Genomic DNA, 27,964 nt, shown 5'->3' on the forward strand with positions numbered 1-27,964 from the left:
TTCAGAATTAGAAAACAATTTTATTTCCCAAAAGACGTGTCAGCTGTAGTGTGTTAGCTGACAACAGGACGTTCCAAAAACAATTCACAACTTCAAAAAGTGTAAACAGGGCCAACGATGACATCAAATCAAAAAGCCGAGTCTCTAAACAACCAGTCAATCAAAATAGTTATCACACACACCAATTCTTCTGAAGTTCTGGGAGTGCGTCTGCATTCTGTCCCATACATGGATGATAGATGATGTTATATAAATGCTATGCAATTTTTTTTCATTCAGATATTTTAAAACAAAATGCTAACACTTCATGTGCATACTCTGACAGATTCTATGCATCTATACAGATTCTATGCATTTTCCATTTTCTTTGATATTGGCTACGTTCACATTGTCAGTTTTGGGGTTTGACAACCACAATTACTTACAAGTGTGAGTCTCAAATTGTCACATTTGGAGCATTTGAGTTGCATACAGAATACTGTAAATAACTGTACTGTGTGAACATAAACATATTAAGGAATCAGATACAGGACTGACAACTGTATTCTCCTGCGGTGTGAACATGGCCATTAAAGCAGGGCTCTTCAAATAGAACAGGCAACCGTTGTAACATTACTTGGAGAAGCATCGTTGGGATCATAGTGTGCAAATGATATCCATAAAAAGGGTGCCTTAATAGAGTAATTTTGTGCAAAATTTGGATTTTCTCCCATGCTTTTGTGCTGTATTGTCTGCTTGTTAGGTTAGTTTAATGTATGACTTGCATAACTTAACATAATCTCCTTGTAACACAACAGTGACATTTAAAACTGAATGCTCTGTTTAAACTTATACTGTACTATTTTACATATCTTTGAGATACCTTAAAAATCCCTGCAGCAACCAACTTATACAAACAAGTTAAGGTAATAAAACTGCAAAGGCCACATGTATATTATTTTTATTGAAAATGTAAAACAAGAACTGCTATCAGAAGACTATGGGACATTACAACTGTCTATTTCACTTTTTCAGACAAATATTCTAAAACTAAAAAGGTCTCCAAAATAAGACAACTTTTAATCCACCCTGAAATGGGCATTAATGCTGCTCGATCTCCTTGTCATTTGTTGTGATATGGTCCACACACACCTCAGTCACTAGTCCATCAGCAGAGGATTTAACATGGGACTTTCCTGTATAAAAGCAAAGACTATGGAATACCCAAGAAATGTCACTCTTATAGTTTTGAATGGGGAACAATGCAACGCTCAGTATATCCGCTCAATCCAAGTAGGTATAACTGCAGACCGGAGATCTCCAAAACGGGCCGTGAATTCCAAAAATTGGGCAGAACCTCCAATATGGGGCAGGGTCTCCTTTCGCAAAGACTTTCACCATTGGCTGTGGCTTCAGCCAATTGTTACTGACTTACATTTCAAAATAAAACTTTATAAATTAAACATTGTTTCTAGTTCATCTAAAATAAAATATGCTATATAAATAAATGTTCTCCATGAGAGCAGAGCCCAAAGCTTGTGGCCAGTGGTGTCTGGACCCGAATCTGAACCTCTGCTTCATGATGTAAACGGGAATCACTCAGGAGCTGTCCCAGAGGAGGGGAAAGATATTACTCTATCGTTTTATTCCAAGCAACGGGGTCGTCCCGGGGCACGAAATTCACAGGCTAGGAGGGGGTAGTGATGCTGGGTGTAACTAAAAAGGTGCCATCGCATATCGAATAATCGTATTAACTGTTTATGTCCTGAACTTTCTTTACCACACTATTCAGCGCCAATCCTGCCATTCAGTCATTTTCACTGGTTAAGGTAAGGTGTGGGGTAGGTTTAGGGGTTAGCATTTTTTTTTTTTTTTGCATAGTGTAGGAAACACTTTAACTGACAAAACCAATAATAACTCAAGAATCAGCTGTGGGGTGGAGTTTGCACTGAAGTGGATTGGGGAAAAAATTGTGCATGCGTGTCATGCGCTGGTCTGTCAATGGGAGGAAGCCACGCCCAATTTTGGAGCTCCCGCCCTGTTTTGGAGTTCCCGCCCCTATTTGGAGATGTCCAGGCTGCAATTATAACCTTCTCGCTCAATCGCAGAAAGCCCCGCCTTCTGAATGAAAGAGCCAATCGCAAATCTGTAAAGTCAGCAGCTGCCTTAGAAGTCCTGGTTGCTATAGAAACAGTCAGCACTCTGAGACGTACTCTTAGGACTGCGAATGCACATTTGCTGATCTAGCCTGAGAAATAAGCTTTTTATAACACTATTTAAACAAAAGTAACAACATTTAAGGCACAGTTGTTGTCAGATTTATTTGGTGATTTCAAATATGAAATTTAATCCTAAACTTGTTGAAGAAATTTTGGAGAATTTAATGTTTCCCCGTTCAAAGAGATAGGAGCTGCACTTGGATGCCCGAGAGGCATTTCAAAGATGGCCGCTGAGTGACATGACTTTTTTTTTTCTTAAAGAGACTTTGATAAAAGCAGGTGCACAGGATCCCTCATTGTAACACACACTTCTCTTTCTGACTTCCAAATTTCCTGCGCCTCATTTCTAGTCCTCTCTCCAACCTCTCGTCCTCTTCAAGAGCCCTTGAGAATGAGATGACAGAGAAAGAGTAAGAAAAAGAGCTAAATTCAGTGGTGGTTGACCATAGAAATGAATGTTTCTGTAAGACTCTTATGCTCAAAAATACAGGCTAATAATGTAAAATATTATTATAATTTCAAATATCAGCTTTCCGTTTGAATAAAATTTCAAATGTAATTAATTCCTGTGATGCAAAGCTGAATTCTTAGCAGCCATTACTCCAGTCTTCAGTGTCACATGGTCTTTCAGAAGTCATTATAATATGCAAATTTGCTGCTCAAGAAACATTTCAATTCTGTTCTAAAAAACAGTATAGTGTATATTTTGTAATGGGAATGAATCTCACCCTCTCTCTTTGGCATCCATGTCATGCACAAGCTCGTCTCTCTGGTTGACTAAAGACACCAGCTCCTGCAACAACAGCTGCTCTCTGGTTTTATGGGCCTCGGTTTTCTTCCATTCTTCAGTTTTACAAAATAAGCAAGACCAAAATTTTAGGATAATGAGAGATTGCCACATGCCCTGAATGAGTAAACTACTCGATGAGTGCCAAAACACATGCATATGCTCCTAATTACATTGTCTGGAATTCCTAGTCATATAGTTCACCATTTCACATATATTTATGTAAAAACAGTTGTACCTTCCACAGCCATTAAATCATGAAGCTCTTTCTTTAGCAGCTCAAACCTTTTCTCCAAATCTTGCTCTTCTTGCCTGTCACAGAAAGAATGATGATTAGCAATGTATCTTAAATCAGCCAGTGTTCAAATGAAGCCCTAGTGTGGTCATCATCTAAATGAGTACGGTGAGAAGTGAGAATAAGTGTGAAAAGACATACAGTAACTGCAGATGGTCTTGTCTCCTGATCAAAGCATTCTTCTTGTTGACCAGGGTAAACCACTCCTGAATCAGTGTTTCTTCTTCTACACGATCACTACCTGTAAGTGTACGATAAGAGCACAACTTCATCAAGACAGATAATGAACTGCATTGTCATTTGCTTAGTACAGTGTATGATAATCTATGATCTATGTATGTGTGTGTGTGTGTGTGTATGTATGTGTGTGTGTATTTAATGCTGGCCGATATATCGGTTAAAACGGTAAATCGGTTAGAATAACGCACACGGTGTGAATTGAGAAAAACCCGACCATACCAGTACAAATGGCTAAACAACATAGAAGGCCCTATAATACACCCGCCGCAATGTGACGCAATTGCACGTTACGCCCAAAAAAACACCCATTACTCATTAAGATAATAGGGACAACCCGTTTAGACCATGCGCCCATGTTAAAATAGCAAAAGTGGATTTGGACACACCCTGAGTGCCCCTGATATCTTGCACATATCGAGTGAGAATCATGCCAAAACCTCATACACACACAAAATGTGTTTTACTCACAACCAACGCTTCACAAACAAACTCAGTATGGTTTGCAAATACAAAACATCACTCACAAACTAATGCATTTTGTTCTGCAAATAAAAAAACGTAGCTATCAAACAAATACAGTACGTTTTACATATACAAAGAAACGTATTTCTTCAATGACAAAAATATCCTTCAAGTACAAACTTAAATCTTTCAAGAACAAAAAAATCCTTCAATTAAAAAAAAAAAATCATTCAAGTGCAAAACAAAATCCTTCAAGTACAAAACAAAATTCTACAAGTACGAAAAACTATCACGTGACTTTTGGCACTAATTTTTCGCCTTGCTGATCCACACGCAAATGCCTTCAGATCCACACACATGCTAGTAAACATGTAATTCGCACTCCACAACAACAACTGTTAGCAACTTGCTTGGCGCCGCCACCGACATGGAAACAGAGGAGAAGAAGAAACGCTAGCGTGAGGGACGTTTTGAACACGAAGAGCGGCCAACAGGTGAGTTTGCAGTCGTTTCTGGTGAAAAATCTGCCGGAAGGGGTTGTTATTCTGGGTTGTCATTGAAGAAATACATTTCTTTGTATATGTAAATCGTACTGTATTTGTTTGATAGCTACGTTTTTTATTTGCAGAACAAAATGCATTAGTTTATGAGTGATGTTTTGTATTTGCAAATCACACTGAGTTTGTTTGTGAATCGTTGGGTGTGAGTAAAACACATTTTGTGTGTGTGTGAGGTTTTGGCATGATTCTCACTCCATACCTTTAGATCATTAAAATAGGGCCCAGACAGTGCCACCTGCTGTCAGAGAGTGAATTTGAATTCTCACACAGCCCATCTGCTGTTTCTGTTTTGTTCGGCTTCTGATTCATTTTAATTAGCATAATTTCACATAGCTAAGGTAAGACATCCTGTTTTTGCTTTAAAATGTAAAATTATACAAACCACTTTCCATCAAAAACTGCTTATACTATAATGTAGCATGTTTGTTTGGATCGTGATTAAAAGCAGTGGTTCAGCAACTGTTTCATGCAATCTGATTCATATAAAAAGCACAGTCAGGGATAAACCATGAAACCTCCAGAATCCTAAAAAAAAACCCCTCTCCAATATTTTGAATTTGGAATGCAATGCCTAGTTCAACCACTTGGTTGTCAATCCTACATACAGCACATACAGGCAGGATGCAAGAGTTCAAGCACAAGCTTTCTTTTATTGCTTGATATAAAAAATAGGTTCTAAAACTAATTTAATCAGTGATTTACCAGATTCCATAAGTCTTTTTAGTTTCTTCTCCACAATGTCTGCTCTGCAATCTATCTGCTTCTGTTCAGCCTCCAGTGCCTGAATCTCACTAAGGACATATTGGCTGCCATCCTGCAAATACAGAAACACGTCATAAACACACATGCAAACACTCACACCCATATATATGCATTTTACAACCCTATCAAATATTGGTTTGGAGTTAGTTTACTATAAAATACTATTACATATAAGCCAAACTATTTAAGACTTTTTATTATTTCATACATTTATTATTTCAACATTATCTTAACTGACTTGAGTCAGCAATAGAAAAGCGTTGAATGACCTGATTCCCTCCTGCAGTAGCATCTTCAACATTCTCTACATTTTCTACACAAACGAGATAAGAAAAATACATTAGAACCAGATCATTTAAATGCATGCAATAGTTTACAACATTTTACAATAACGTACAACCCCAAAATCAGAAAAACATCGAAATAATTTTTCTAATTGCTTATATTCTGCAGAAAATCTGTTCAGCATAAGTTATGGTTTTAACATGTCAGTGTCTTTGAACATGAACTCTTTGAAAGTTAATTCTTACGTGACTCTGAACCTCCTTTGACTGCTTCACTTTCTGCTTGGACTGATGCAGCCTGGGTAGAAAACATTACAATACACAGCAGCTCAGCAAAATACTACTGTTTATGAAGTTAACGCAATTGTAAGAAATGTTTTAAATATTCACCCTCACAAAGATAATCCCTCACAATAATGCAGTGCTCTGCATAATACAACCCAGTTCCAAAAATGATATCTCTCTTGTGACACATGATTCAAACATAAAAATAAAAAAAATCAATTTTGAACTAGGCCCATCCAACCTGACTACTACAGTTGGTTGAAACGTTTTACCTCTGTACCACTCTGCTGTTCATGTGGTTCAGGCTCATCCATTGACTCTCCCCGCAGCTTTGATCTACGCTTTTTAACAAGATCTGCATCCTTGAGATGAGAAAAGGCCTTTCTGGGTGGTGCCACTGGAGGCTGAGTGGCCCCTGATCCTTGAGCCTGGCTTGGGCCCTGCGCTCGCTTCGTTCTTGGAGGTGGCACCAAAACACCAGCACCTCCTTTGACTTCCTTTTCAGCGAAGCTTCCATTGGTCTCTAGAGTGATGCCGCTGCTCTGGAGCCTTTCGGCACAGTAGCGAACAGCGGCTTCAGAGTCGGCTTCCTCCCTCTTCTCACCAACAGCGTAACTGGATTCGCTGCTGTTCTTCTCGATCTGTATGACACTGAGCTCCTGGCCGGTGAAATAGGTGCGGATCTGGTTGAGATACGTCATCACGATGAGTTTGTCAGGCACTGCCAGCAGCACCATGTCAGAAGGCTCTATCAACCTAGAGATGCCCAGTTCAGCAAAGCCATCAAACGCCTATGAATACACAAGGAAATATAAATGTTTTGCTTTTTCCTGATTCCAGAGTTAAAATCATTAAGGCAAGTGCACAGCCTTGTCATTTTAGTTGTATGGTAAAACTTCAACATACTGTTAGACTTGAAATATAAGAACATTAAACAGTGAATCAGATTACAGTCCAAAAAAAATTGGTGGATCACCTTCTTGTTGTTGCGCTTAATGTCATATGGATCCAGCATTTCATAATTCCTAAAGACAGAATGAGAAACAAATAAACTAAATACTGAGTAAGACTAGGTTGTTAAAAATAGGTCAAATACAAACTGAGCTTTATGCCTTCTTCTGCATAAAAACACCCACAATTTATCTTTATGGAAGTGATGCAGGATGGCACAGAAAGCGAGGCCGTTTCTCCATGAGGTGCTGAAGTTTGATATGCGGACGCCTTTGTAACCTTGTGTGACCTTTTGGCACCATTCCAACAGAGACTGACTGGAATTCACCAAGGTCCCAATCTAGAATTAAAGGCAAAGACAAATAAACTACCTGCTTGTTGATGACACTACGGTAATATAATCAATATAATTAAAAAGCAGCAGATTTATCAACCTCTGTTTCACTGGTTGGTGATGTGTGAGCTGTGGAACTTCCCTGAAGGTCTATGGCATCTGCTGCAGCTCTTCGTTTATTACAAACAGGCACTGTGGGCTCATTATTGGCCTTTCCTGAAACCGTACTTTGACTGGCTGATGAGGAACTGGGAATGGAGGCATCTTCTGGTAAAGAGGCACTTGAACGTTTCTTCACACGAGGCATTGGCACAGGACGACTGGAGGAATCTTCAGCTGTTGCTTGTCTAGATTAAAGAAATATATTTTTTTTAACAACACTGATTTATACATTCAAATAAACCAGTATAGTGAAAGCTATTCAACTCTTATAGACATACTATCTCTCAGGGCTAAAAATAAATTCATATTTAGTTTCAAGATACATGACAACAAAATCAAATTTGAATTTAAAATTTAAACAAGCACCAATTTCTTCACCTTTATCATATATAATCATTTATTTATTTACATTTTGCACATTTTTCATAAAGACAAACAGTTGACATGAAATTTAATGAGTAAATTAACCATAAACATCCATTGTTTTTGAATCCCCAAAATCAAAGAAACAATATTATTGTTCGAAAGACTGTTAGAGCACCTCTGGTGACCAATTACTACACTTTAATGTCTACAGTACAAATGTGACAACAGTTTATCTACAAAAACTTACCTAAAGACATTTAAGATAACACCTGTTTCATCTACAACCTCTCCAAAATGCACAGCACTCTTGTCTTTCTCAACACATGGATATTTTTCAGTTTGTTGCTCTGTTCCCCTTTTGTCCTCACAATGTTCACCAAGTGGAGCACCAGTCTTGGGTTTTTCACAAATATCGGTCACATCAGATTCTATCTGCCCAACATGTTCAATACCAGACTCCTCCAGGCTTTTTCTGTTTAGCTCTACTTCATTGGCACTTGAGGGGGTGGAATCTTCAAGACTCTCTATCCCTGCTTCTACCCTCAAGTGTGTAGCCACTTCAACAGAACATTGATCATTTTCTGAGATAGGAAGCTTGGCTTCTTCTGAGACTGCAGAGTAAGAATCTTGAGGTAAGCTGGGAAGGTTCTCATCAGAGAACTTGTCATTGAGTTTCTCTGAGTGGGGAATTGGGACAGGCATACTCGTTTCACTTGGTCCTCTCTCAAGGACTCCTATGTCAAGTAAATCTACAGGAGGTAGTAGACACCTTGAGGGAACAGTGAGATCATCTGGAAAAGAACCACTGAGACGTTTCTTCACATGTGGCATTGGCACTGGCAGACTTGAATCTTGATGGTATTCTGTTTCCAAAACAATATTGTCTGAATCTGCTTGAGATGGAGGGTTGGATGCAGGGGCTGGAGGAAAATCTGGAAAAGATGCACTGAGATGTTCCTTTACACGTGGCACTGGGACTGGCAGACTTGAATCTTGATGGTTGTCTGTCTTGTTAAAAATGTTGTCTAAATCTGCTTGAGAAAGAAGAGTGGATAAAGGGGTTGGAAGAGCATCTGGAAAAGAAACTCCGAGACATTTCTTCATACGTTGCAATGGGACTGGAAGACTTGAATCTTGATGGTCCTCGGTTTGAGGAGCAATGTTGTCTGAACCGGCTTGAGATGGAGGGTTGGATGAAGGGGCTGGAAGATCATCTGGAAAAGAACGGTTTTTTGAGCGTGGCACTGGGACTGCCAGACTTGAATCTTGATGGTCTTCTATTTGAAGAGCATTGTTATCTAGATCTGCTTCAGTAAGAGGGGTGGATGAAGGAGAAGGAATATCATCTGTAAAAGATCCACTGAGACATTTCTTCACACATGGCATTGGGACTGGAAGACCAGTGCATTTGATTCGCAGTTTCACTTCCAGCGCCTCAGGAACATTCAGATCCAGTTGTACCTGATCTTTCACATTCAATTGATCACCAGCTTGAGTCTTTCTTGTGTCTTCAGACTGAGACATATTTGTGATGACAGTCGGCATTGTGCTCTTTTCTTCAAACTCTCCACTGGCTTCATCAACTTTGCTTGTTTGAGCTTTACTCTTCTGCCACTGAGGACCACGTAATTGTGTTACTGTGTCTTTTTGAGGCATAAGGGGAACATTTTCTCCACTGTTTCTATGAAATGATACTATCATTTCTTTGGGTGTGGGGTTCTCTTTGCGTTCTGGTGAACAAATCTCAATTGTGGATACTTTCACCACATTTTTAGGAAAAGAAGCTCTTGTCAGTGGGACAGGTTTATTAATCAAACAATCTGTTTCTAAAGATGTACCATTATCTTTTGTAGCTGAAGTGAGTGCTCCACCTGGCTGTACATTATGTGATGTTCTCTGAGAATAATGATCAGTTTGTTTTATGACAGAGAAGTTGCTGCTCTGAGCAGTTGGCTTAGCTGGATTGGAAATTGATGTTGATAACCTAAATGTCTCTTGAAGAATGTCTTTCTTAGTCTTTCTTGGTGCCACATGTTCTTTTGAACCTGAAATGGTCTGTTCTGTGACAGTTCTTGGGTCATGAGAATTATTTGAAGACAGTAAGGGCATAGGTGGTTTCTCTGCATCCAGCAATTCGTCCTTAGTCCGTTGGATGAAAAGAGAGATGTCTTGGACAAAATGATGTTGTGGCCTTAAGAACAAAAATACAGTAACATTTATTTTCTGTTGACATAATGAATGCACTGACTATCCCATGGCACTTATAAACCACAGTCAAATACACTTTTAGCAAGCAACTTTACCACTGCATGAAATTCTGTCTTCAGAAATTGCACATACCTTTACAACATGCAACCAAACACAGCAACTTTGGCAATAAAAGCACAAAAGTTCTCAGCTTACACTCTTAGCATGACAAATACATGTCTTTCAATATGGAGTGTGTAATTTCTTTTCTTTAAAACATGTTCTCTTCCCAGTTTCATTTGCAGATACAGCAGTACAACACTAAGTAAAAATAGTGGCGTTTTCAAAAGAGTTTCAGTCTGCTTAAGCATTTCAACTTTTTTTCTGCTTTACAATGCCATGGTTTGGGGGCAAGACAACCCATCTAGCCAAACAATGGAAGTTAAGTGGCTAAATGAAAGGGCAGTAAAAGTGTTGCATATCTCGACACAATCAATATTTCTGCAATTCCCTTTGGTGCCACTAGGGTCGCTGAAATTACACACTGCACCTTAGGGCAAAAGGCAAAACTAGACCCATGGACAAATATTTAGAGAAACACACACACACACACACACAAAATAAAAGCCATTTCAGTGCAAAGTGTTTGCAAATGTGAGTTGGAAAACAAAAAGAATATAGCCATTTTGCCGTTTGCAGGACTTGCAGTTTGGGTTTGATTGCAACACTCCTGAGGAACTCACTGTTCCTCTAGAAACATTGTGGCTGACAACTCATCCTTCAACATTTTACATTTTGTCACAATCTCATTATCAGCTTCCTCCTGAACAGTATTAGTACACTCCTGTATCAAAGAGTCAACATCTGTTTTGTCCTCCTCCTTAGGTATCTCATGAAGGTCAGCGTCCGTTAAAGGGGGCCATTTTCTCATTAGGCAGAATTCTTAATCTTCAACAAACCAGCTTCAGTCTCTTTTGATGACAGTGATGTTTCTGAACAACCACTAACCAAATGCCACATGTAGGGTTCAGCAGAATCAAACACCTCACACTCTGCAGTATCATGACTTTTACTTGCCGACTGCTCCCCGACATGTTGCTCTTCCAGAAAGAGCTTCTCCTCATGGTTTTCAATACTGCTCAAGGATAGTTCAATAGTCAATATGGTCTGTGATGCGATTCGCATGCACCATGCATTTATGTGTGTTTTTAGGCACAACATACAGTGTAATTATACAATAATGTTTGTGGAGAAAAAGTCAGATAATAATCAGGTCATAACAAATCGTGTTGAGCCATGTTTTATTAGATAATTTCGAATGACACAACGGGTGTTGTCTTTACATGAACAGGCTTGCATAAAGCTCCCAATAAGCCTCAAAATGTCAAGAAATAATATAATAATATAAGATAATTACATAATATATGTAAAATAACTAAAGCAAAATAAACGTGGCCTCAATTAATGTACAAAACAACAATGTCAAAACAATATATTGCACATGCAAGATAAGAACACAAATTTAGTTCTAAAAGTGTCCAAAACACACACACACACACACTCAAAACATGCTATGTAACTCACCCTTCAGCCAAGGGAGTCTCATGGAAACAAAGAAAAAAAAAAGAAAAGAAAAAAAAAAAAGATACATATTCTGTGCATACATTGTTCAAGCCACACTCTAAAAGTGGGTCTCTTACCAAGTCCTGTTATATCCAGTGTTTGATTTCTTTCTGATGCTATGTATTGGGTAAATTTGGCTTCAAATTCGCTGTGTTCTTGGGTTGGACTTGGAGAAATTGCATTTGTAGAAGCATCTGGGAAATCAGGAAGCCTTGTTTCAACTGGGGAACATGGCACTTTACTGAACAGGTTTCTGAAATTGGTGAAACCTCTGGAGAAGCTGGGAAGACGGTTGTTTTTGTAGGACCACCTACAATAAAAGAAACCATAGGGCAAGGGTGCAAACGGTTGACTACATATGGTTCTTTATGGAGATAGAAACCCTCCACTTTAACCTGGGAAACCAGGTATGCAAGCTTCTCTTGGGCAGGTTGGTACTAATGCAAACATCCTCTGCAAAATATATTTGTCTATTTCTTCATACGGAGCTGCCAAATTAAACTGGACAAGCAACTCTGATCTTGTTCTCAGCGGCCTCTCCAACAGGGGCGTTTCATCTTCAAAACATATTCCTGCGTTTACTTGATGAGAATCCCATGATTCTTGAAGTCTTTGGAAAGCAGTGATGAAGATCAACCATACTGAGAGGAAGTGTAGCTTTGCACTTAGGTTCGTATGGGAATCCTGGTATTCTTGCCTTTGGTGGACAGGTTGGAGCCAATGCAAACATTATTTTAGTTAATTCACTGAGCCAATCTACTCCACCAATAAGGACAATAGGTTGATTTTTAAAAGATATATTGCACAATGTTTAATTTTCAAAAGACCAATCTAAATGTTCTCTATATATCCTATAACATTAGACTTCTCCGGGCAAGTGGGTAGCATGCGTAGCATTATTGGTTCAGGCACAGCTGGAAAACCTGGAACACAGACTACTGATGGATATGTAGGTGCCACAGCAAACATTCTATGACAGTTTTCTTTGCATATTTTCTCCATGTTCAAAACAACAGGGGGTTTCTTTAATGGATTTGACCACAAACTGAGTGTACTCGAAGGCCAGTAGGACATCTTAGGGGTCTGGATGTGAAATCTTTGTGCAAAGCAGACAAATGTGACTTACGATGTGGTCTAGATGGAAAGCCTGGAATAAATGATGCTTTCATGCATGTTGGTGCCAAAGCTATAAACTTGGAGTCTTTTTCATCTTTAATGGGGTCAAAAATACCAGTCTGTCTATCTTTCAATAAATTCCAAAAGATTACCGTTTATTCCAAAAGATTCCAAAAGATTCCAAATTCCAAAAGATTACCATATTCGGCTCTGCTTGGGTTTCAGGGACAGAATTTGGCATTTGTATAATATCTCATTTGCAGGCTTGGAATCATCCCTCGATTCTGACTCAGCAATTGTAGACTCTTGAAGACTTAATTCTACACATGATTGAATAAAAGTATTTCTCCACACTTTGATGCAGATGTGAAACAAGTTTTGAAGATGAGACTGTGGCCACCGTCATTAAAGGCATCTCTGAATACTCAAATGGGCCCTCAATGTGTAAAATTGGATGTGTGTTAGGAAGTTCTTCCAATAATTATGTTTCCATGCTCAGCCACTCCTCATGATGCTTTTCCTCTGTAATTGGGGTCTGTGAAGAAGTGTCAATAACAATGGATGTTTCTGGAAAAGATATATATATGGCCTCTGTGGGTGTCTTAGCAGATGGAAAGGCAGGAATTCTTGTTTCATTTGGACATGTGCAAGACAGGGACACCATATTTGACTCATAGTGAGATTTTTCCAAGTTTGGAAATAACCAAATATTATTTGTTGATTTTTGTGACTCATCCCAAATTATACTCAAATCAGTAGGCCAGCTGATTACGTCTGTTTTGCATATACTAGACAGCGCTGTTGATGGACATCCAAAAACTCTTGAAAACAGAGGACATGATAGAAGAAGATCTACCATGTTTGGGACACACTCTTGTTGCAGTCCTGTAGACCAATCTTTAGCTGTTAAAAGGACCAGACTACTGGGATCTCCGGTAGTATCGTCTTCTTTCTTAAAAGCTTCAGCAAACTGTTCTGGTCCGTCTTGCGATGTACATAATACACCTTGATCCACGTCATGGTTTTCAATCAGAGGGACTCTGTAATTCTCAGAAGGTGTAATCTGAGCACATATGCTTTGACATCTGAGAAAAATTATCATATAATCTGATATAAGATGTGAGGTTGTATGACAATTCAAGATGATCTGACTGCATGCATCATTCTGTTCACTGGCAGCCATTTAACTGATTCAATATACGACTAAATTGTCTGTTACACCTCACATGCTGTGCCTAGTTTTCAAACCATCATGCATTAATGATATTTGAGGCATAGATGACCCAAAAAATGACAATTATGAGCTGGCCTTTTGCACTTGTATTTCTGCTAGTTGAATGTTGTATTTATGAGGAATCATCTCATCTTCTGTCTGCTCATGTGCAGCAGAGTGTAAAATGGCCAGCTCGGCAGGGCTCTGTAAATTTTCTTATTGATTGACCTGGACCACAGTTAATGGGCCGGTGAATGTAAGGGCCGAGCAGGTTCGGTGACAGTTTCAAGGGCTGTGTGGGAGGGTACTCTATCTGTATCAGACAGCTCTGATTTTGACACCTCAAAATGTGCGACACCAGTGACAGAAGATGACTTCTGGTCACTAGGAAGCAGAGAGCTCATACTCTCTGGTCTAGGAAGAAAACACGTCAGAACTGATGGAGAGTGCCGGGATTACACCAAGAACAAAAAAACATTCCGTTTGAGTCCACACAATACAATACAATAAATAATACATTAGGTTGTTACAGTTTCATCCAAGTTTTCCAGAAAAGTCAAAGAGCCAAGTGTTCTGTGTTCACACCAAAGTCACCCAGTAAATGCAACACTCAAGTATACCAGATATTGAAATCAAGTTGTCAGTGCTTTGCTGCTGTCAGCTAACACTTGTTCACTCCAATGCACTTGTCATTTACACCAACCAATCAGCAACATTCAGTTATCTACATATTACTCACCCTTTTGCAGGCCGCACAACCTCTAGTCCAGAAACAGGCCGTGGCTTGTCCAAACCGCTGTTTGTTCTATGGTTGGCTGTACGGATGACTCCTGCTCTGCGAGGTTGGGGTTCATAGTTCTGATGAACGTCTGCATCCTCATCAGCTGAAGAAATATCCCCAGAGATCACATGAGAATAACTAATATGCCAAAGAAAACGCTCACAATGATTAGCTGTTAAAGCAGCTGTAGTGTACTCTTACCAGAAGACACTGTATTGGGACATTCCTCCTCCGCTAATACACTTAACTGTCTGTGTTGCTCTGAAATAGAAATGTATAATGTTTCATAATAATATAATAAATCTATAACAACATATTAAGCACAAATTCAGCATTCTGACATTCTGCTGTGGCATTATTATTACCATATGCCAACGGTAACACAGAACGCAATATGAAATATGAGGAAGCTCAAGCCTCATACATGTTTGTTCAGTTACAAATCTCCTTCTAAGATCAGTATTTTATCAAATTCATGCAAATCATACAGGCTAAATGTATCTAACTTATCAATCTATCATCCATGTGTCTGTTATGATACATATAACATCACTCACTAGACTCGAGTTTAGTTTTTTAAAGAAATCAGTACATTTATTCAGCAATAATACATTAAGTTATTTGTATTTAAAATAAATGCTGATCTTTTGATCTTTCTATTAGTCACTGTCTTACAAGAAAATTAAGTAGCACAACTGTTTTCAACATTAAAAATAATCAGAAATTGATTATTTGAACACCAAATCAGGAACAAAAGTGTTTATTATAACATTAACAGTTTTGTTCACGTGTCCTCCAGGGGGCGTAACATCATAACATTTAAGAAATGTGCAAATAATATCTTATCTGAATGTCAATGATAATCTCAGTTTTCTTTTACAAAAACGCGTCCCTATTGAAACTTCTTTATGTTTATGGAAAAAGTAACCATTCAAAACACTATAATGAAACATAAATATTGTTTAACATAATGCTGTCTTAATGTAACTGTGAGTCAGAAATACTGACAGTTGAAACTGTTATAACCGTTATGATGGATGAATTCAATCCACTGGGAAGAATGGAATGTTTGGCTTTCCGACTCTGAACTGTTATGCAAGAAATGTTGGGAGTGTAATCTAAAACAGATCTCACTAGCTCAAGACATGTGTAAAATCTGTTCTCTGTTATCAATTCAACATACAACACACATATATACAGCAACGACAAGATGTAGAATGAGAATGAAGCACAGTTGAAGGTTCAGACCAGCACATGTACCTGTGAGTGCGTCAGTGGAAGGGACTGAAATGGAGGCAATGGCAGGGGATGCAGTGGAAGTTTGGGTATAAATGTGGGGGTCAGGGATCATGGAAGAGGGTGAATGAAGAATAAAAGGAGAGGAAGAGAGAGGTAGGGGCATCTACAGGAAGAAGGGCTATTGGCCTGTGCACATTAGGGTCGAATCACTGTGGGCACATCCTGATGTCTCCATTCATTCATTCTGGATGTCTGAAAGTTGACACTGACCAGGATAAGAAAGGAAGATGACAGAAAAGGGAGAGAATGATTACAAAAGAAGAAAAAGGGATGAGGAGATGAGTGCAGAGAGGAAAAAAATCTGAAGGGTTAAGGTTCACCCCAAAATTATTTTACTTTTATTCAGGCTCATATGGAAATAAAATAATGACGTGTGTCTTTAAAACAAAACCTACTGGTGAAGCTGACTAACAGTTTCCTACAGTTACCATATGTGCAACGTAGCCACTGAATTCACATATATGGAAGTGAATTTGTAAAGTAAAATAAAATTGTTTGTCGAAAATTATGGGAGGCTTTTTTTATATATAATATTTTGGATAATATGCTAGATTTTTAATAATAAAATTGATTCAGAATATGTTCATAGCTTAAAGGAATAGTTCACCTTAAAAAATACAAATAAAAATAAAAAGCTGAAAATGTACTCACCCCTCAGGGCATCCAAGACGTAGAGTTTGTTTCTTCATCAGAATGTGATGAAATTTAGCATTACATGACTTGCTCACCGAAGGATTCTAGCAGTGAATGGGAGCCAACACAACGAGAGTCTAAAACGCTGATAAAAACAACATTTTTTGATGATCAGCTATTTGGACTCTCTTTCCGAAGGCACACATTCACTGAAGAAGATCCACTGGTGAGCAAGTGACGTAATGAAGAAACAAACCCATCTACAACTTGGATGGCCTTAGGGTTAGTAAATATTCAACAATTTTTTGGGGTAAACTATTCTTTTAAAATGTATTTAATTTTATGAAATTACATTTATTCATTAAGTGTTTTATACAATACATATTTCAAAGCAGCTTCACCTTAATTAACAGGAAAATAATGCTTTCCGTCTTATAAAATGATATAATTAATTCAATTTTAGCTGTAAAGTAGCTGTACTAGAATTGAAAGAAATTCACCCTTATTTGACCTCCAAAGGGTCTTTTTAAAGCCAAATGGTTTGGAACAGGGAAGTCGTGGCGTAATGGTTAGAGAGTTGGACTCCCAATCGAAAGGTTGTGAGTTGGAGTCCTGGGCCAGCAGGAATTGTGTGTGGGGGGAGTGCATGTACAGTTCTCTCTCCACCTTCAATACCACGACTTAGGTGCCCTTGAGCAAGGCATCGAACCCCCCAACTGCTCCCCGGGCGCCGCAGCATAAATGGCTGCCCACTGCTCCGGGTGTGTGTTCACAGTGTGTGTGTGTGTATTCACTGCTCTGTGTGTGTAGATGCAGAGCACAAGTGTAAATGCAGAGCACAAATTCTGACATTCTTGGCTGAATGTCACTTTGTTTGTTAACATTGAATAATAACAACAAGTGTTAAAACATCAACATCAGCCCCATGTACTGGTCTCAGCGGCAGAGGGCATGCTCGTAGGTTTTGTAAGAGCGGAGCGTGGCTCAGCCAATGAGGCGCAATAGATTTTTGATGGTTGTGCAGGTACAGGCATTGGACCATGAGGGGAGAAGCCAAACTCAAAGGAGGAGGGGTCGAAAAGACAAGAGGAGGAGTGTAAAGAGGGAAAACTGTGAGGTCTCCAGGTCCTGCTATGAGCAGCAGAATGGGTGGCTAAGTCAGGGGAGAAAACAGTGAGACAGAAAGGAGAGGAATAGAGAAGACGACAGAATGGAAGCAAGGTCAAGCAGTAACAGTAAAGGTAAAAATTGAAAATGTGCAAATATCAAATAAGCAAACATACATTACGCAGATAATGCAAGCTACAATACAATTATTTATGAGTTATAGCAACTATCTTTTAATGATTTATGGGCAATACTCATTACCTTTCTGGGTTATATCATGTAGAGGAGTCTGCTAACGGGACGAGGAGGACTGAGCAGAGGAAAGAGAGAAGGGTGTGCTAATCCCAGAAAGAAAAGAGAGAGGCGTCTGGTGAAGAACTGCACCGCCCTCAGCAGAGCGACTGCTCTCCAATAACTCAGACTGAGCAAGACCTCCAGACGGCCTTTGAGTGACCGATAAATCAACTCGAAGGGAGAAGGAAAAATTACATAGAAAGTAAAGCTACAGCTTTTTGTAAATTTGTTGATGTGTGTGTTTAAAAGGAGGCAAAAACACTCCTTAGATTGAGGTAAATAAGGTTTATTAGATCAAGTTGTGACAGGGCAAGAATGGTCAAAGTCAGGGGCAGGATATATAGCTAGTTTGAAGAAGAAATTCACAGGGTGCAACAGCAGCTACTATGAGGACCAGGCTGTTGCTTCCTTAAACATCAGCCTTAAAATGTATCTGTTGTTTTTAATGAGCAGTTGTCCAAACGTCAATTAAGATTCCTTTTAATGAATCTAGAAGTGAAGTATGCTCAAAAGAAAAAAATTATTCATTTAAAACTACATTTAAAAATAGCGGTCTCAGAATTTCAGGCGTACATTCAGCATGCAGATTCAGCATCAGAATAACTAATTTGGTTTAAAATACTCAGCATGTGAAGTAGTTGCAATTGCAAGATATATATAGTCAGTTTACAAGATGCACTAATGTTAAAAACTGTTTTTTTTTTTTTTTTAAGAAATTCATAATTTTATTTAGCAGGGGCATAATATTTATAAAAATATTTCAGAAATCATTATAATATGCTGATTTGGTCCTCATAAAATATTTCATATTATTATAATTATAATATAAATATTTTATTTATTAAAAGTAAATGCATTGATAATGTTAAATGTTAATACAGGAAGTGGAGAGGGGCGGGGCAGAAGGGTCAAGAGCGCTGCATGATGACAGGGGGCGGTACTGGAGAGGAACATTAGAAATAATGAAGGAACAGCTCATCTGTACTGGTATAGAATGAGCTGAGAGAAATGATGATGATTATGGAGAAGGACAGACAAAAACAGAGGAAGTTAACGTGGATGTGTGTCTACAAAAGAGTTGGGAGGTAGCAGACAAAAAACGCAGAGAGACAAAGAGGAACTCAAATGAGCAGGGAATAATTCAGAAGGGAAGAAAATGAGTGAAACCAGGAAGAGATGCAGATCTCAGATAAACTCTCTCTCTCACACACACACACACACACACACACACACACACACACACACACAAACTTGTTATGACCACTGGTATGCTGAGGTCATGAGAACGCATTATGCAATTTCACCCACTTTCTTACAGATTCAAAACAGGCCAAAGAATCCAGTCGATCCAAATACAGATCAGCAACACGAGTAAGAAAGTGCATTAGTTGTGATAACCTTATTTCTAGTATCTGATACAACATCAAACAATTATAAATTCAGTTTGAAATTGTTTTTGTGATATTCATCATCTCTACTGTTATTTTTATTTATTTTTTACTTAGATGTTTCCACAAGTTTAAGTAGTAAAATTATGTTACATTTGCACAACTAAAGTAATTTACTCTTGATTGTATAATAGCAATAATTATAATATTTACAGAGGTGTAATGGTGCCAGTACAAACACCAAACCTGTACAAAGGCACCCATGGTTCACGTATAAAATAATCTGAATATAACATATACACAATAATAAATATATAAAATAATATGTATATTTATGTATATCAAATATGTATATTAGTATGTGCATGTATAAATGTAAATATTTATTGTTTGTTATATATATATATATTATAACAGTTTGTACAAATGTGTTTGTGTGTGTGTGTGTGTGTATATATATATATATATATATATATATATATATATATATATATATATATATATATATATATATATATTTATGTGTGTGCTTGTTTGTTTACGGTATATATAAATCCTATGTAATTAAATAATGTATATAAAGAAGAATCATGCAAAGAATAATCTTTATGCATATACATATATATGAAAATGTTGAATATTAAATAATTATTAAATTAATATAATCATACACATTAAATGTAACTGAACTAAATTGTCCAAGTGCATTATTCATACATTGGTAAATTTTGCTTTATCATAAGACTTAATAAAGGGGCTCACTGAAAAACAAACAATGCAAATGAATAATATCAGCCAGTCACAGTGTCACATTTTTCAGTTAGCACTATCAAGGTTCAGTTTTCTTAATCAGTGCTTCTCCAGTTGTGATGCAAGTATTTACTAACCTGAAACCATTCATGATATAAATTGAGCAGTGTAAAACTGTAACACCCCATGGTACTTCATTTGAATATTATCATACCAAAAAAATCTAATATTAATTCCAGTGTAAAGGGAAGAAAGAGAGTGGAAAAATAAGCCAGCGCTGTCAGTAATCTACCTGTGTCAGAGAAACCTGTGTCTACAGCAGGTCTCCAGGCCTTGTCATGTATTCTCCTAGCTGGAGGAAGAGGAGCTGACCACACACAGAAAGAACAGAGCAAAGACAAGGAATGAAAAAGAAAGAGACTGTTTGAGAAAATAATAACTATTATAGAACATGAATATTATACAACATGAAAGAGAGATAATATCAGATTCTCAGATTCTGTGTTTGCCATGACCAGCGACTGTACCTTTAAATCTGTAATACAGCATTAACTGGGGCAAACATTAATTCAACTCAACACAACCAGACCACTAAAAACAGCAAACAACCACCAGGTTATCAACGTCTCCACCAAGTTTCATAAAACCAGGAAACAACACGACCCCAGAAAAAAAAAAAACGAAAAATATCCTTTTCAGAACAGGAAAGGCCTGTTTCTAAACTTGTTTGAGCGTCAAGGTTTCTAGTATGTGTACTTAAGGCTGTGAGTGAATGTCAGTATTACCTATTACTGCTGTGGCCATTTTCACCGCTGCAAACATTCTTTTGTCCTCCTCTTCATCGCTGTCATTGAAGTCCTCCAGGTTTCCAATGTCAGACGGCTTCAAACTCATCAGACTCGCCAGACTTTGCATGTCTTCATCACTGAATACACATCACAGGATACAGTAAGACAACTGAAGGCCTACTAAAACTATAGATCAGTAAAGTAAATCAAATATAGTTGACACTGTATGTGTCGTCTGCACAGATCTAGAGAAACACATGTTGAAATCATCCGAACTCACGTAGCTTTGCCCTCCTTCAGGAAGACACAGGACAGGGTGAGTTTAAGCGTGGCGTCCAACACTTTGACAGACAGAGGCTTCAGTGTAAGTGTCAGGTCAAACTGAGCCAGGGTCGCGCTCGTGTACTTCTTCATGTTCACATCCACTGACGCTAAAACTTTTCGGTGGCCCTTTGTTTCCTGTTGGGATGAGATGGGGTTAGAGCACAGTACTTTCAAACCGTAGCGTACTGCCAAATCCATGAAGCCATCACAACATAATTCAAATATGCTGTCTTCTGATAACAAAATATTGCAAAAGAGCAATACACATAAAATGTTCCTGACCCGTTTCTGTCACAGCACTCATTAAACAGAGAAAAAGAGTCAGGGAGTGGCCCACACTTTTTTAACCAAAACAGATATTCTTTTGTGGTTGAGGTTAGCAAACAGCTAAAATTGCTATAGCAGCACCTTTAATAAACAGACTGAGATTACAGAGTACAAGACTCACATTTTCTATGATGAAGGTCCAGTCTTTATCCTCAAATTCGTCTGCATTTGGATCCTAAAGGGAAATTTAATATTGCTGATGTGGACATGGATTATAGGGCATTACAATAATATGACAAAATTCATGTTTACAACTTATATTAATTTATAAATTGCACTGCAAGTCGCTTTGGATAAAAGCGACTGCTGAATGCATGTATGGTAATGTATTTAAGCACCACAGCACAAATTATCTCAATTTCCTATCGGTCAAATATATACAATTAAGGGATGATTTAATTGTATGTTTTCGAAATACATCTTCATAAGACACAGCAAAAACAGTAATATTATGAAATATTATAACAATTTAAAATAACTGTTTTCCATATTAATACATTTTTAAAATGTAATTTATTCTTGTGATGCAAAGCTGGATTTTCAGCATCATAACCCCAGTCTTCAAAATCACGTGATGCTTCAGAAAGAATTCTAATTTGGTGCCTAAAATTGAAATAGTTGTGCTGCTTAATTTTTTTTTTTTTTAAATATGATTTTTTTTTTCAGGATTGTCTTATCAATAGAAAATGTAAAAGTACATTATTTATTTGAAATATATTTTTTTTTTTAATAATGTGCATTTTTTTAACAATATAAAAGATTTAATCAATTAAATCGCTGCTGATTATAACTAATCTTACTGAAACTTTTTAATGGCTGCATTCATGGAATTGTTTTTATCTCTTATATTCACCTTGAAAAGAGTGACAGTGATGTCCACGCTCTCAGGAACCTGCCAAACCACAGTCCCCCTGTATGGGTTCATGATACCTGGCTGCCAGCCATGAAGCTGATCAAGACAATGACAATACTGCTGTTATAACAGCTGCTGATAGCCTGTCAGATAAACATATCTGATGTCTACACAATGAAAAAAAACTAAGTCTTAACATGAAAACTGTCTGGACGATGATTTCATGAAAAACAAATCACTAATAATAAAAGGTAAAAAAGGATTCATCTATATTAATGCAATCATCCTACTGTATTTGTGTGTTGAAATTATTATTGCATCACCAATCAGTTCCACCAATTGATTTCTGTGCTAGGAGTGAGTACTTGTTCTTTCCATTTTAGTAACATTTTCTGTGTGGTTACTTATGACACTAATATGCTGAGATGTATTGTCCTCCTCTGTAAAATTGGTAAAAATTCAATTTAGAGAACATGTCCAGACTTTAACAGCAAAATGCTATCCAATCATATTCTTCAATGAGCAAAATAAATAAATAAATGTAATGTTCTGCACTTACATTTGTGCTCTAGCTTTACTATTCCAGTAGCTTCTAGAACATTAGCAATTCTAGATGAATAAATGTCAAGGTGCAGTAACCACAGCCATATCTTTATACAGTACTTGAAAACCATAAATGTGGTAACAGTAACACTAAAAGACCACATCCTCCTTCTACCTTGCTGCAGATGCGTCTGTTTCGTCTGGTCCAAACCACTCGCAGTTTGTCTGGCTGCCTATGAATGACAAATAACACAAAATAACGTTTAACAAAGCAGGAAGATCATAGCTCCTGTTCCACACTGAGAGCACATATAAAACACTATAAATCAGTTTGTTTAGTGAGCATGTAAAGATGCATAAGCTCAGCTGTATTGCCCTTCACAAAGAACTGAAATTTAAAATGACTCAAACAGTGAAAATATGCCTAAGATTTTCAAACACACACCTAATATTCCCTAGGTAATTGCTTTAAGGAGGCTAGTCTCCATCAGCATGAAGAAGGTGACTACTATTTTATGGTGACTATGTTTGCACTCAGTTTGGTTATTAGGTCACTGATCTGACCCACATACAGGAAAACATTAGCTGGCTTTACTGCGTGGAATGCTGGAGCTTCTTTAAGATCAAGTTACAATCATTTGTTCCTGTTCTTACAGGCTAACATTATGCAAAATGAGAGAAATTGGAGGAAAAAAAATAATATGTTTCTGCTATTTTAAAAAGTAATAGAAACGTATCATGACAGGTCAGGCCAATATCCAACACATATGACAGATCTTAAAATATGTCCATTCTAACATTCTGGAGAAGCACAGCATAGCTGAAAAATAAATTAGACTAAAGGGGTCACATCATGAGGAATCATTTGAGATAAAGGAGTTCACTGTACTATGAAAACATACTGTAACTTTCGTCCAAAAAGACATTGTTTTATTGATCCAAAGCTACAAAAAGGATTCATTCTACACACTTATACAACTTTCAGACATCAGACAGATGAATACTTGACCACCCATATTTAATTGCCAACAAAATCTATTCTGTATAATTAATATCAATTAAATGGTTTTTGCATCATATCTGATGCATACATTTTGCATAAATTATGATGGGAAAAAAAAAAAAACTTTTTTTACTATAATAAATGGAGCTCAGGTAAAAACAAAAAAAACAAAACATAAAATAATATTAATAATAACAGCAAATATATTACCTTACATAAACAAAAAAATATTACCTTTTTTTAAAAAAAGGTTAATGTCTCATTTTTAACTTTTTTTTTTTTTTTTTTTTGCCAATTACCTTTATGCTAATTCTCAGCAGCAATGCTTCCATGATTGTTCTGAACACATACAAAAGAGAAAATGTCTGCACTGCCACTGATAAAAATGTTCATAATTGTAATGGTAAAAGACTGTAAAAAGCTACAGAAAAACCTGTTGATTGGTTAATGGTAAATTCCCTTATTCTACACATTCTACATGTGGCTTTCTCATTAGAGTGTTTTTTTTTATGGTTGTCAGTGTAATATAAATGTACAAAACAGATTTTAGTAATTCAATAGGCTGGTATTTTAACATCATATCAGTTGAAGTATACATTGTTTTACTGCATAGTTAAGTTCAATCAGTAAAACCGAAAATGTTACTTCCTTATTTGTGGCAATTCTGGCAACCACAGCTGCCTTTTCTTACCATAAATTTCACAATTCACTGTGAAACAACACAAAAGTGCAAGCTATGACCAACCATACACTATTTATATTTGCAGACGAATGCTACTTTCATATCATGCCGGTCGTTCTTTTAATCTTGGGATTAAAAGACTTTGCCATCCCATGCAACCCACCTGTAACATCAATCACTCAATATTACATCTGGAAAAGTGCTGATCAGTCAAATAAATGGGACATGACGTGCTTCTATAAAATAATTTCCTCAAACTGATGAAAAACCAAATGATGGCAGTAGATTATGTCTATGCATGTTAACGTGGCATTTGAAGTCATAATAAAGAAAAGGAAAGGTGGAGAAAGAGAATCGTGGGCCTCTGGGTCTCGTATTGCAGGTCAGTGTCAGAGCAGCTGCGTGAATGGATGCAAGAGGCCAAGCGATGTGGTGACAGAGTCATGGGATCCACACGCATTGATATAAAGCAGCTGAAGCACAGTGCTACATCTATCTTACTGCATAAGAAGAGAATCAAGTTTTAAGCACAAAAAAAAAACTCTTAAGATTTGAGGTACTAGATGGTGCAATGTTTAAATTTAGTAAAAAACAACACATGTGAACAGGTATGAAAAACTAGGGATTTCATATGTAAACAGATGCACATGATAAATAAGATGATCTTCAGCAAAAGACAGCATATAAATGAAACTGATGATCCAGGAAGCGGTATATGGCTGTGCAAGCTTTAGAGATGTTGATGGAAGGGATTTACTGGATTTATGCTTTGGTAATCTACTAAATATTATTCAAATGGTTTTTTTTTGCTCAAAATTATAAATTTTTATGAAACCTACCTATATTCAAGTGTTGATAAAAATGAAATGCTTTAGGCTAGAATAACATATTTATTTGTTTGTTTAAAAGTAGAGGCTTTGATCTTTATTTTGATGTTTTGCATTTTCAAATATTCATACAGCAAAATATACTGTAGGCCATCAAATTTTAGTGAACATCATCAAAATCACTGGCGGTGGATGGTAACTATTTTCAAAAACGCTGGTGAGGAAAGAGTTAATGGACCACAGAAGTCAGATGATATCACTGCAGCATCAGCTAATATTACCGAATGTTCCATGAAATACACTACTGTTCAAAGGTTTGGGGTCAGTAATATTTTTTGTAAAGAAACTAACATTTGTATTCAGGGTCGATGCATTAAATTAATCATTTTTTTTATAATTCTGTTTCAGATAAATGTTGTTCTTTTTAACTTTCTATTCATCAAAAAACTAAAGAGTATGTCATGGCTTCCACAAAAAAATGTTAGTAGCACAACTGTTTTAACCACTGCTAATAATAAATGTTTCTGACTAAGCAGTATCAGAATGATTTCTGAAAGATCATGTGACACTGAAGACTGGCTGAAAATTCAGCTTTGCATCACAGAAATAAATTACACATTAAAATATATTAAAATAGAAAACAAATATTTTAAATCATAATACTATTTCACAACATTACTGTTTTTATTGTATTTCTGAATAAATAAATGCAGCCTTGGTGAGCAAGAGAGTTCAAAACCAAATCTTAACTTTTAAACAATAGTGTATAAAAGGCTAACAATATAAGTATAAAAGTCTCAAAGTGAACATGTTTCAGCAAATAATAAAAGGCATGTCTACACCATAGCTCTGTCTGCTTTTTAGGCTCAATGCTTAAGTTTAATTTTTTTTTTTTTTATGATGAATACATAAATAAAAATGTAAAAAAATAAAATTAAATAAAAACTTTATCATTCCAGCCATTCCACATACTTCAAATTCTTTCTCTTTACACTGACTCTATGATAAAGAGTATGATCCTTCTACTAACACTGTTTTGATGGAATGTTGATTACCACAAAGTCCACTGATGTTTATGCACATTATGACTGTCAGGACGATAATACACTTTCAAGTTTGCCTACAATGCAGGAGCATTTATTTGTTAAAAGGGATTACTGAGATAACTGCATCGAAATTATTTTGATTCAGATTTAGATGACTGAACTCAACTAATAACTAAGCAAATAAAGGACAGCAAGGAAGGAAGAAAAAATAAGGAACTCTCCTTACATATGTGTATCTAATGGCAGGTCTGTCTAGACTTGCACACACTACCAATACAAAGTCTGACACATCTGACTGAAGATTTATGAAATCTCTTGTGATCTTAAAATTCATCTTATCGAAATGCTTCCACGTTTGAATTTAGTTTTGTATACAAAAATAAGCTGTGTTTAATGAATGAATGAGTTGGGCAGTGAAATAAAGGGGAAAACAACCAACAAGTGGCTCAACTAGCACTCCTTCAATAAAAGCATCCCAGAGTGCACCTCGTGCACTTTAGAAAAAATGAGTGTAGAGCTGCAATCTAGATTAACGCTAGCAAATTTGACCGAACTCAGATATTTTTTTAAATAGTGAAATGCATATAATAAAAGACTATGTGCATGGCTGCATGAAAATAAATGGCTATGCTTAGTAGCTTTGTTTATCAACAGCTGTAAGCTCCCATCAGCGTTAAAGGGAAGCCTATCACATAAAAAAGTGCCTAATGAAGCTGGTCTGTAGTGGCTAATGCAAGTGTCCATTAAGATGCGCATCAAGTGGAACCATTAAGATCTCATTGTTCGGAAGAACTGAAAGTAAAACGGAAGTATAAACGAAGCTAGCAATGACAAAACTCACTAATACAAACAGAAATGTGTAAACGAGCCCTCATAAACTGTCCGTTCTTGAACTATAAAGAACCACAACGAGCAGTAAACTACACTGAAACCACACGAATGGGAGCGTCGCGTTCTCATTTCATAGCGTCGCGTCGCTCGCTCCACTGGTGTCACTGAGGCTACGTCAAACGTAACGTACGATAAACCTATATGATAGTGTATAACAACAATAGCCTACGTGACACCGAAACGAGAAATCGTATTTCTTACCACTTCTTAGTGCACTCAACGGTGAGTTCTTGAAAGGACGCGGCGAACTGGAACTTCGACGCTCTTTTGCCAGCGCGCTGAAGTCTCTTCCAAACCGATGTCATGATGACTGCACTCACATGAGACAATTCCTCACAGAAGAGACTGATGGATTAAAAATACATCGGGGGAATTGCTGCGTCACTTCGCCTACCCCCGGTGTTTCAGGGATGGCCGCTCCGCTCCGCGCCGCCGCCTCGTTCACACATGCTCCAAATGTCAAAGTGAAGTCTTCAGAAGACAAGCGCAGACAGATTGGAGGAAGCATACAACCAATCACTTGAGCTGAAGCGAACCGACACAGCCCTTAGAATGACCGGGAACAGAAATGCTGGGTCACCAGTCTATACAGTCAATGCATTA

The 27,964-nt window shown here is 37.3% G+C and overlaps 1 protein-coding gene across 2 annotated transcripts; it reads right to left on the reverse strand.

Annotated features, from left to right (window-relative positions):
- LOC113049040 (EH domain-binding protein 1-like protein 1) lies at positions 1-27,937 on the reverse strand. 2 transcript variants are annotated; one of them, XM_026211060.1, is made up of 20 exons: positions 27,563-27,937; positions 23,088-23,145; positions 22,370-22,465; positions 21,638-21,691; positions 21,146-21,324; positions 20,863-21,002; positions 20,370-20,444; positions 14,808-14,867; positions 14,565-14,709; positions 7,259-7,505; positions 7,010-7,164; positions 6,850-6,898; positions 6,146-6,664; positions 5,835-5,886; positions 5,574-5,617; positions 5,245-5,356; positions 3,422-3,521; positions 3,224-3,297; positions 2,927-3,041; positions 1-2,582 (listed from the first exon to the last, which is right to left on the reverse strand). In XM_026211060.1, the coding sequence occupies exons 1-20, from the start codon at positions 27,664-27,666 to the stop codon at positions 2,492-2,494; spliced, it is 2,469 nt and encodes an 822-aa protein (XP_026066845.1). In that variant the 5' UTR covers positions 27,667-27,937; the 3' UTR covers positions 1-2,491. The 2 variants fall into 2 exon arrangements, with proteins under 2 accessions (XP_026066845.1, XP_026066854.1); XM_026211069.1 differs by lacking the exon at positions 20,370-20,444 and having other exon boundaries at positions 27,563-27,934.
- Between the last annotated feature and the right edge of the window lie 27 nt (positions 27,938-27,964).

Source organism: Carassius auratus, chromosome 3 (assembly GCF_003368295.1).
Source record: "Carassius auratus strain Wakin chromosome 3, ASM336829v1, whole genome shotgun sequence".
In the NCBI taxonomy this organism is placed as follows: Eukaryota; Metazoa; Chordata; class Actinopteri; order Cypriniformes; family Cyprinidae; genus Carassius; species Carassius auratus.

What these genes read in the sequence shown, in the direction of transcription:
- LOC113049040 (XM_026211060.1), bottom strand. Translation starts at nt 27,666, where the DNA reads ATGACATCGGTTTGGAAGAGACTTCAGCGCGCTGGCAAAAGAGCGTCG. An exon ending in GTTGTGCGGCCTGCAAAAGG is followed by an intron (nt 7,506 to 14,564) that starts GTGAGTAATATG and finishes TCTTTAATCTAG; the next exon opens with ACAAGCAACAGCTGAAGATT. An exon ending in AAAAAGACTTATGGAATCTG is followed by an intron (nt 3,522 to 5,244) that starts GTAAATCACTGA and finishes GTACACTTACAG; the next exon opens with GTAGTGATCGTGTAGAAGAA.